The sequence below is a fragment of the Dendrobium catenatum genome, unplaced genomic scaffold (assembly GCF_001605985.2).
Source record: "Dendrobium catenatum unplaced genomic scaffold, ASM160598v2 fragScaff_scaffold_156, whole genome shotgun sequence".
Classification (NCBI taxonomy): Eukaryota; Viridiplantae; Streptophyta; class Magnoliopsida; order Asparagales; family Orchidaceae; genus Dendrobium; species Dendrobium catenatum.
Window position 1 is genome coordinate 949,709 of NW_021318618.1, and position 12,016 is coordinate 961,724.

A 12,016-nucleotide genomic window follows, 5' to 3' on the forward strand; every position below is an offset into this window, starting at 1 on the left:
AGTAGGATAATTTATTTTCTTCTATATTAATCTGAAAAGGCGATACCAATATCCTTTTTGAAAGATGAGGACAATAAAGTCATTTTAACTTGATGGGACTCATAAAACCTATCTAAATCACCCTCACCTAATTTAATTTTTAAAAAAAAGTGTTACATCCTAGGTCCGAAGGGAGGTACACCCTGGCTATACGGGACACAATGAAGGGATAGAAAAACTTATTTTGTATTCACAAAGTGAAATATATATATACAAGAGGTATAACATGATACACACACACACCGAGTAAACAGAGGGAGTGAAATAAAGAGCCAATTCATTAAGTTCAAATAGCAAATATATCAAAATAACAAGAATTCTGATACAAGCCAACAAAAATATAAATAGAACGAAAAGCTGAAAAAAAAAATGCAACCCTCAGAAAATATAAACATAATCAACTACTATAAAATAATTAATATAAAAACAATCTATTATTGATAACCCTACTCCTGAGATGAAGGTCCACCAAACATGCTTGTAGGACCTAGTGAAAAAGACAATATGTGAGTTTGATAAATCAAACTCAACAAGTATTTGTTCTCTCTCAAAATACAGATGAAAAGGAAACAAGGCATACAGTATGAGCAACCAAAAGAGGAGAGTAGTACTCTATAATCAATATATCCAAAAACCACCATGAGATATGCTATGTTTTCAACATCTTCTAATATGCATGTATATGTGTCAAATAGCTATTGATGTTAAATTATTATAATGTTTACAAATGCATCACGTACACTAGATATTCATGTGCATCACAATGACTTGTAAGTCATATCTTGTTTCCAATTCATATCCACTTATATTTTCTTGCATATATAGTTTTTTGTTGATTTACTATATACCCACCACCCGGAAGGTAAACACCAACCCAAGAAAATCCAATGATTTCCTATAAAGTCATAGTGGGCTCGTCGACCTCGATTAGCCAAAAATCAATTGTGTTCTACCGACATATATACAATCATACAAAGCGATATATTTTACAAAAAAAAAAAAAAATCAACAGGTATTATATAAATCAACATGACAAATCATAATTTATATAACTAAAATAATTTACAACAAAAGTATCATGTACTGCATTAAATAAAACTAATGAGTATAGATTAAATTTTTCTATAGCATAAATCATTTAAATGTTAAATGTTCTTGTATCAGCAAATCAAGATAATATTATTTCTATTGTATGATGATTTCAATGTGAGCCATAAATAAGATCCCTGACATGCACAATACTAATAAATATTGAAAATAGAATTGACAACCTAAATAATTATAAAAGAATTTTAATAGAAATGTTACGAATTATACCCCTAACAAAGAAGGGTACGTTTACACCAAAATAAATAACAATTACTTACAATGACTTCCACAAGCTCCAACCTCGAAAGCAACTCGCTCGACTCCACCTAACAACAATCCCAAGTAGCAAAATCACAATAACATTAAGCACGTTCATCGAGGCATAAAGAAGAGTATCCTAATCAATCTTAACCATGCCATAATCATCAAAATAATCACTAAATAATATGATAGACTCCACAACCAACAAAATACTCTATGAAGACCAAACTTAAAAGAAGCTCCACAACAAAACTTGGATTAATGATACTTTTAACAGATGCAAGATAATATATAATTTTGATTAATTCAAATATCAACTTGAATAAGATTTCCTTCCCAAAGTCAAAAAAGTTCATCATAATAATATTTCAACAAAGTACAAATCAAGTAACATAAACTCCATTAAAGAGAACATTCATCCTACACCTTGGCAATGAATAAAAATGAAGGATAGGGGCAAAGAGAGAATTTAAACTCAATATCAAAGGAAAATTTATTGTATGCGGCTATTGCGAGAAAGAAGCGAGGGAGGATTTTGGCGGCTGCTTCGAGGGAGAAAAGAGGAGGTTTGGCTGCTGCAAGGAGGGAAAGAGAGAGTGAACGGCAACTGCTGCGAAGGAGAAAAGAGGAATAAAAAATGATGCTTTAGATTCCAATTCGCCTTAAAGGATTGAGAGAGGGAACGAGGTGGCTGAATCCGTCAAATATGAGAAGAAATTACAATTGGAGGAAGAGACATGCTTAAGGGCAAAGGGAGCGAGCTGAGATGATTCGGGATTCGAGCGAATGAGTCAAATCAGCTGGTTTGCGCGTGGGGAGAAATCCCGGACCGATCCAATCCGATTATTATAAAAAGAAACATTGAGAATGCCCAACCAACTTAAGTCTGATTTTTCTGTTCTAACAATACCAACTATATATATTCAATTGTTATGATTTTGAACCAATTTATTATCATTCCAATTCTCCAACTCGATCTTAAATTCAAAAAGAGGGAAATGACAAATATGAAGATAGAGGAAAAATAAAATATTAAATACGTATATATACACATATTTTGTAAATCCAAAAAAAAAAATTGTACTCATCAAATAGCTTGGAAGAGGTGGATAAAAAAGAATGTTGACCAAAGATACTTTAGCATTAATAATCTAAGAGTAAAACTGCTTTTTAGCCTACTGCAAAAAAATGTTTATTACAAATGACACCATTAAAAGCTGCTAAGAATTTAGTTGTTAATGTTACACATGATCAAACATTTACAAACAGCAGCAGCATCATTTCATTCATCAAGATCACCAACATCAATATCATCATCACCATCATCACTGTAATCTGCATCAAATTCATCCATGGGGTTTGCTACACTATTCTGGAAGTGGTGGATAAAAGATTTAGCATCAGAGATGAGAGCCGACCTCGCCGCTTTCAGAGCGCCGCGCTCCGGCTTGCTCAAACACTTTCTGTTGCCTAAATCTTCAACTTCTGATTTTTTGGCAAGCTTCACTCTCCTAGCTTCCCTGTGATGCAGCTGGTCAATGTATCTATCATGCAAAGCTCTATTCTTTATCTGCTTCAAAACTTGGGGACTGGGACCATCTGGAGAAGTTAATAGTTTGAACCTTGAGAGCATCTTTGAGTTAGCTGAGAATTTCTCAACAGATTGTTGAGAAAGTAAAGGAGAAGTTGAAGTAGTATTCAGTGCATTCACTGCAATTTTGATTGGAGAAGATTCTAGAAGAGAGAAATGGTCTGCTGGTTTTGTTAGATCGGTGAGGCGATGCTTCCTTAGGAGAAGCCTCACAGTCTTTTGTGCAGCAAGCTTCTTAGCTCTGCATCTTCTGAGTCTTCCAGCTTCGATTTCTGGAACTTGTGGTAAAATATTGGCTGAGAAGTTGAAGTTGGTTATTGGAGATGGAATTTGATTTTTTGTCCTTGGCCGAGGTTGAGAGGAAAGTGGGGTTGCGATGCTGGCATGGATTTTATCGAAGCATTCCTGGGCTGATTTTCCGGGCACCTACAGATTTGATTGCATTCAGTTGTAATGTTAGGGAGCAAATATATAAATATTCCTTTAGAATATGATGTATGGTATAATAGAGTTGTAAAAGGTACATGTTAGGAAAGGAAGAATATTGGCATCTAAATCATATGTATAGTGATATCAACTTTGGTTTCAAAATCAAGTTTAAGCTTCATTTGGGATAATTTTCTAACTCTTTTCTAAAGCAGCTTTCTATTGTAAGAATTTTCTGAATTAAAAATTTTATACGAAAAAGTGATATTAGAAAGCAATAAAAAGCTGTCTCAAATGTAGCCTTAGTTTCTTGATTGGATAATAAAATGATTAATATGTTTTTTTTTTCATATTTTACTATTCAGGGATCATAAAAAATATGTGCTCGTACAACCACATTTAAAAAATAATAATTCAATAAGAGGACGATAATAAAGCCATAATAAGAACAAGAAAATTTGTCATGAAATTGAAGGATCTGATTGCTTTTTCTCAAAGCATCTATCTGAAAAGAATCACATGATTGGGACACCATGCAGAAGATAACACCAAACAGAGGTTCAAATGAATTCGCTACATTCTTAATGATTTTTCACGGCAAAGTTCACGAGGATTCAGAGAATATACTTATCGCAAGTACATAGGATGAGAATTAAAAAACCCCTCTTTATCACAAAGTCCTCTTTAGATCTACATTTGCGCCTTGATCAAGGTTTTCAGCATTGAAGAACGACGTTTATTGTCACGGGGCAGGTTTTTTTTTTCTTTTTAGTGATTGTTTGGTTTGAATTGTTTTGGGGGTAAAATATTTCATATGTAATAATTTTTAAAATATAGGTGTTTGGTTTGATTAAAAACAATTTCAAAGTAAAATTTTGTTGAATTTTAAACTCACCTGTGAGGCTATTTTTTGTGTTTCAAAATAAACTGATTTGATTGATTTCTCAATAGACCGCAAGCCATCGCCATACTGCCACGTATTATTACTACCATCACCACGCAAATTATTGCTGTCAAGCTTTAAATTGTATTCATTTTTACTTCAAACTAAATAAAAATAATAATCTTCTATATTAATTTTACACTCACAATCAAATTATTCTAAAATATTTCAAATACGCTGCATTTATTTTCCAGTATAATCTTGATACTTTGCATTATCTTTTTTAGCAAATTAAACAACTCATGAGCAAAAATCATTCCCATTTTACAATCAAGTCAACGCTCTAGACTTCAACCTTTATGCAACTTACACCTACACAAGCTACAGGAACAAAGAAAACGCCCAAGTTTTTAAGGAATTATTACTCCCAACCTTTTTATTCACCAAGAATTACAAGGAATTATAGATCATAACAAACGTCCCTAAGTGTATAAAACAAACATATGCACAATGCACACATTATACTTATGACATACAAGAACATTTGTAGGGTTCCAAAATTCGGTGATTCAAGATCAGATTTTCATAGGGCAGATTAGATTGAAAATAAGATACTAACTATAGATTATGTCATCATTTCACCAGAGTTATGATCTGGTTTTTGAATTTTCGTAGGCATAAGTCACTATTGTTCATTATCCTTTTCATCAATAATAGAGAACTTTTGATTAAGGCTATTCATTAGAAGATATATAAGTTAAAATTTATTACCTTATATTTAAAATATAGTTGGAGGAATGATGACAAACCAAATCAAGATCTCCATGGTTCCTTCATTCAAGATTGTTATGGTCCCTAGTCTACTTAGTTAAAGAAAGTAATCGGCACAACTTCACCGAAAAACTCTTGTCGACAACTATGGGTCATTTTGTTCAAGGGAATCTTGTACACCCAAGAAGGATGTTTGTCTAAAAGGATAAATTTTAAGCCGACCTTACATGACAGAGTGTTTTGTGCCTTATGAAGTGCACTTTTATGATTTGTTACACAAATTTTATAATCATTAGGGAACTTGTGGGCTAAGAATGTAACCGCAATTCAAAAATGCCTAATGAGAAGGCCCTAATCATAAATGTATACATGTGGTGTTATTTGGTGACAAACTTATTAGTTGAATGACAGATGTTACATCCTTGCTAACAAGAGATTGTTTGAAAATGAAATGAAGTAAAATGCTCAACAAGATATTGGTTATTTGTGAGCTGAAGTTATTTTCAAAATTATTATCCTCGACAACCAATTCCCAGGGGTAGATGAATTTTACTTTAAATTTTAAAAAGTGGTAGATTTCACTAGAAATTTTTTTAGATTTTAAAAAATATTGAATTTTTAAATTTCATCAGAGTTTAAACTACAATAATTAACTTGTAAATTTGGGGGGGAGGGTTTTGAGAGTAAAATCCCCATTAATTGATATTTTTTGTCAGTACGACTATTAATCGGGTAACTTTGATTATTCTATTTTTAATATTTAAACTATCAGCTATATCTGATTGGCAATAGAAGATCAGATTCAAGAATCAACTCTGTGAGTTGTCGTGGGCTCTGAAAATTTGTGCCTCGGCCTATCCGCAACCTTTTTTCTTTCTTTCGGGTCCTCGAGGAAAGTTTTAAAACTTAAGTTCCAAGGCAAATTTTTAGAAGGTTGATTGGATTGTGAATAAGATATCACTCGGAGATTTCACCCTCATTTTGCAAGGACTTTATGATCTGAGTTGAAGTTTCCTATAGACGCAAACCCCTATAGTTAATTACCCCTCTCGATAGCGAGAGAGAACTTTCGATCAAGGCTAGTCGTCAAATAGATGCAAAGTATTTGGCATATAATAACAGCATGTTTAGGTATTTGAAAATTTCATATTTAAAATTAGAAATTCACCACCTTGCACTTAAAGTGGATGGTGGGGGGGGGATGATGAACCCGATCAAGATCCCATGGTTCCATCGTCTTGGGTCATCATGATCCCAGGTCTACATAGTCATAGGAGGTAGTCGACACAACCTGACAGAAGAATCCTTGTCGGTAGCCATGGGTTGCTTTGTCCAAGGGTACCTTATAGACCTGGGATGAATATTTTCCTACAACAACAACATCAAGCCTTTATCCCACTACATGGGGTCGGCTAGAATTTGAATCCACCTTAGCTAACAGAACGTTTTGTGCCATATCGGTCATATCCTATTGATTCATTACTCAATAATTTTAACATCGTATTTATGCTTTTATTAGTGAGTTTTCTTTGTTATAGACCTTGAAGACATAATATGAATGTATAAAATAAATATTACAGTCGATGCCACAACTGTATATTTGTTCGTTAGTTTGAACCATGTCGACTCCTATCTATCACATAGAAAGATCGAGCTCGAACTTAAGTTCATTTCTTGACATGCGCAACATCCTCAGATATCATGTGTGTGTATATATCAAGTTCGTCGGAGCCCATAGGGATAATCATATTTTAATGCATGAGAGGAGGCAATTTTTTCAGTAATCAGCTATACAAATGACCCCCATTGATAGACATGCAAGGTTTTGGAAAATTTGTAGACACCTTCTGTCCGCTTGTATGCATGTTGCGGATCCAGTAGCGTGGATAAACAGTGCATTGGACTTCATGTGTCATGCATTGGCGATGCAACTCACCTATTTTCATCTTTCGTATGTTGTCATCTTCTTCAATATTAAACCTACGGGAGTGTACTCCATCCTTCAAGCGAGCTGAACGTAGCATCAGGAGTCTTCCACATATTGTTTGTAAGCAGGCTGATTCAACTGGTGTGACAGCCTGGCGACGTAAGTTTACTACTTCAATTTACTAGTGGCCCGCAGTTTTTACTATGAATTCCATGCTTCTATTTACAGGTAAATTGTAGCGTTGCATTTTGTTCATTTGATATTTTACATAGGTTGATTGTTGTGCACTAACAAATCTCTTGCAATCGCTCATAGATGGCATGTAATGTGTATAAGGGGTCTCCAGCTCATAGGTGCTTGTGTTTGCTTGTAGAGGACCAGTGTATTTAACTGCCATTACATGGTCGTTGACTGCAAGGCATTGTAACATTCATTGCTAGTTGCTGATTATCAGCTGTAGACATGCTATTGACATATGACAAATCCTTCATTGTTGATAGGTGCTTGCATTCATTCACATACCCCTCATCCTTGCAATATATTTGTTGGTGCTGCTTGCAGGCAGATTGATGTGTTTGTTGCAACTCCTCATCAGTTTTTGTTGGGAATTCATTATACTTGCACCATATCCATTATCATCATTCGTAGACAGCTTGGTGTGTTCACTTGCATGTAGATGTTTGACCACTGACAGAGTTACAACCATCAATAATCTTTTCATGCACATTGGCTAGTGAGTTATTACATTCGTTAGACATCCGCGACCCTTTTTCTTTCTTTCAGGTCGTCGAGGAAAGTTTTAACACTTAAGTTCCAAAACAAATTTTTAGAAGGTTGATTGGGTTGTGAATAAGACATCACTCAGAGATTTCACCCTCATTTTGCAAGGACTTTATGATCTGAGTTGAAGTTTCCTATAGGCACAAGCCCTATAGTTAATTACCCCTCTCATAGCGAGAGAGAACTTTCGATTAAGGCTAGTTGTCAAACATATACAAAGTATTTGGCGTATAATAACAGGATGTTTAGGTATTTGAAAATTTGATATTTAAAATTAGAAATTCACAACCTTGCATTTAAAGTGGATGTTGGGGGGGGGGGGACGATGATGAACCTGATCAAGATCCCATGGTCCATCATCCCGAGTCATCATGATCTCAGGTCTACTTAGTCAGAAGAGGTAGTCGAGCCAACCTGATAGAAGGATCCTTGTCAGCAGCCATGGGTTACTTCGTCCAAGGGTACCTTGTAGACCTGGGATGAATATTTTCCTAAGTAGATAAATTTGAATCATCCTAGCTAACATAAGGTTTTGTGCCATAACTTTGAATGTCTAATATGAATGTATAAAATAAATATTCTGGTCAATGCCACAACCGTATATTTGTTCGTTAATTTGAGCCGTGTCGACTCCTATCTATCACATAGAAGGATCTAGCTCGAACTTAAGTTCATTTCTTGACCCACGCAGCATCCTCATATGGCATGTGTGCGCATATATCACATTCGTTGGGACCCATATGGATAATCATATTTTAATGCATGAGAGGAGGCAATTTTTTGCAGTGATCATCTATGCAAATGACCCCCATTGATAGGCATGCAAGGTTTTGGAATTTATAGATACCTTCTGTCCGCTTGTATGCATGTTGCAGATCCGTTGGTGTGGATCAACAGTGCATTGGACTTCATCTGTCATGCACTGGCAATGCAGTTTACCTATTTTCATTTTTCGTATGTTGTGATCTTCTTCAGTAGTCAGCCTACGGGAGTGCACTCCATCCTTCAAGCGAGCTGAACGTAGCATCAGGAGTCGTCCACATGTTTGTAAGCAGGCTGATTCATCTGGTGTGACAGCCTGGCGCCGTAAGTTTACTGCTCAATTTACTAGTGGCCCGCAGTTTTTCTATGAATTCCATGCTTCTACTTACAGGTAAATTGTAGCATTGCATTTTGTTCATTTGATATTTTACGTAGGTAGATTGTCGTGCACTAACGAATCTCTTGCAGTCGCTCATAAATGGCATGTAATGTGTATAAGGGTCTCCAGCTCATAGGTGCTTGTGTTTGCTTGTAGAGGACCAGTGTATTTAACTGCCATTGCATAGTCGTTGACTGCAAGGCATTGAAACATTTATTGCTTGTTGTTGATTATCAGCTGTAGACATGCTATTGTACATATGACAAATCCTTCATTGTTGATAGGTGCTCGCATTCATTCACATATCAACTTTTGTTAGTTCGCAAAGGACCCCTCATCGTTGTCATATATTTGTTGTTGCTGCTTGCAGGCGGATTGATGTGTTTGTTGCAACTCCTCATCAGTGTTTGCAGGGAATTCATTGTACTTGCACGATGTCCATTATCATCATTCGTAGATAGCTTTGCGTGTTCACTTGCATGTAGATGTTTGACCACTGACTTAGTTACACCCATCAATAATCTCTTCATGCATATTAGCTAGTGACTTATTACATTCGTTAGACATCCCCGACCCTTTTTCTTTCTTTCGAGTCATCGAGGAAAGTTTTAACACTTAAGTTCAAAAACAAATTTTTAGAAGGTTGATTGGGTTGTGAATAAAACATTACTCAGAGATTTCACCCTCATTTTGCAAGGACTTTATGATCTGAGTTGAAGTTTCCTATAAGCACAAGCCCCTAATGGCATGCATATTGTTTTCTTTATCGTGCTTTGAGTCAATTGTAGAGTTTGGTGATCTGTTGGGCTTTTTAATTTATATGTGGTTTAATGATTTCAGGTCTGGACAAATAATCAGATGTATGAGATTGATCAGATCAATATTATCCAGGTTTACTGTTAATTTATTTCGTTATGTCTTGTAGATATTCTTTTGTACTAAGGATTGCAACGATTTGTTGTGTTTGTACTGGAGATTCATGAGTATTGTACATGATTTTTTATCAAAGATTATAAATGAATATGGATGTTTTGATTGATAGACTTTATTTCCACTGATATATGATTTTATTATTGATAAATAAAATTAGATAGCTATGGTTGTTGAAAATAAAAGATAAAATAAAAAATTCTTCAAAATTTTGATTTTGGGGCATTACAACTCGTACATTGATGATATGTAATAGGTTTGACTATTTCATCTTATTTGAAAAATAGTCGCTTGATTGCAACTGTTTGAGATATGTTAGAGTCTGACGTAATAATTGTCATATGAGTGTACTATTATTACAGCATGCTCATGATTTCACATTTTAAGTTCATTATTGTTCACATTCTATCCTCTTGTGCATATGTTGCCCAATTGCGAGGAAAGTGAATTAGAATCTAAGCATAATTTTCACATTACCCATTCTTTTTGTCTTATATGATTGGATTTTAGTTATGCGGGTCCTATGGGTAATCATTTTTTCATCTATAAATAAAAAACTCTCAGAATATTTTTTGTCCAAAGTTTAATTCATCAAGTATGTCCTTAAATTTGTTGAGTGTTTAGTGTTGACCTGTTATGTCGTGCAAACAAAATAAAAAAAAATCAAAATCAAAATCAAATCCTACCTACTCTGCCGAAGCACGTCGCTCCCCACGTCGAGCCGTTCATCGCACGTCGTCGTGTCTCGCACATCGCTCGCACGACTCATTCGAGTCGTTAAAAGCCCGAAAGCAACGAGGCCTTCGGCCTCTTACGCGATCCCTCCCGCCGGGGCCGAATTTTCGGAGCCCACATTTAGGAGAGTTCTAGGGGCGAAAGGGGAAATTCTATTCATGCTCATTTGCAAGTTGTTGAATTCATTATAAGTCTCCTGTAAGTCCTTGTAAATTCAAATTTGTTCTTATTTTTGTAATTTTATTCTAGTTTTATCATTTTTACGCTTTCAAATTCAGCTAAATATTATTTTAATTTTCAATTTAATTTAAGTTCCCTTTACTTTGTTCTATTTGGGTCCCTTGCCAATGTAAATTTCAGCAACAATCCAATGTCTTCCCAGTATAAAGGGCATCATTGGTAGTGTTAGGCCTTCCCATTATGCCAATAAAGGTCAATAGAGTCGATGCCATAAGACACCAGGAGTCCCTTCTATCTCTCCTCACCAACAAAAACATGCATAAGTTTTTGTGTATCTGCTTAGAACTCATAATGTTTTACTGTCATAACACAAAAGATAGACATAAGTACTTAAAAATTTCCCTTTATGCAAACAAAAGAGGGAACCAGGCTTATTCAATGCGTCATGAATGTCGCTCGTGAATTTCTTTGCTATGCAAAAAAAAACACATGGTTTATGCTCATCACATCGAACGTGTTGCATTTAGAATTTTTTGATGATTTTATGTGTTTGCAAGCTTATAACTTCACATGTGAAGTGGTAATAACATAATGACAATGATGATGAGGCTAATGCTCCTCTCTTTCTTGAGAGAAAAGGGAGAGAGATAGAAAGTAAGATGAAGAGAGAGAGAGAATATGAGAGATAGAGAGAGTGAAAGTGATAGAGGTAGAGTGAGAGAGACAATGAGAGAAAGAAAGAGAGAGAGAAATAGAGAAAGAGAGAGGACTAGGGAGAGTGAAAGGAGAGAGAAGAGGAAATGGAGAAAGAAATATAGAGAAAGAGAGAAATAAAGAGAAAAGGAGAGATAAATATAGTGTAGGGAAAGAAAGTAGGTTAGTGCTTAGTTGGCCGGGTGGTGGCTGGCGGCGACTGAGTTGTGGTAAATAAAGAGATCGAAGTAGAAGAGGCATGGGTTGGGATGTTTGGGGAGCAAGCCGGTCAATGGCATATGTGGCAAGGGTCAAGGTCAGTGTTAGACTTGTTGGGAGTGCAACAAGAGGGGAAAAAGACCAGGCTACGGGTTGCTAATGGTTGGTTTGGGATTTGAGAGGGATAGAGGCTGGCCTGGTTGAAAGAATGGCCGGGTTGAGAGGGATGGTTGGATTGTGCAGGGTCAACGACAAGCTTGGGTGAGATTGAAGGGGGGAGAGAGAGAGAGAGAGAGAGAGAGAGAGAGAGAGAGAGAGAGAGAGAGAGGAAGCGAGTGAGCATGAGGCAGG

At 35.7% G+C, this 12,016-nt stretch overlaps 1 protein-coding gene across 1 annotated transcript in view; it reads right to left on the minus strand.

Annotated features, from left to right (window-relative positions):
- Positions 1 to 2,522: 2,522 nt before the first annotated feature.
- The window catches only part of LOC110100919, an 11,194-nt gene continuing 1,700 nt past the window's right edge, over positions 2,523 to 12,016 (minus strand). Inside the window, exon 2 of the mRNA XM_020828644.2 lies at positions 2,523 to 3,406. Coding sequence (XP_020684303.1) covers positions 2,672 to 3,406 — 735 coding nt within the window. The 3' untranslated portion in view covers positions 2,523 to 2,671. The remainder of the gene's footprint in view (positions 3,407 to 12,016) is intronic.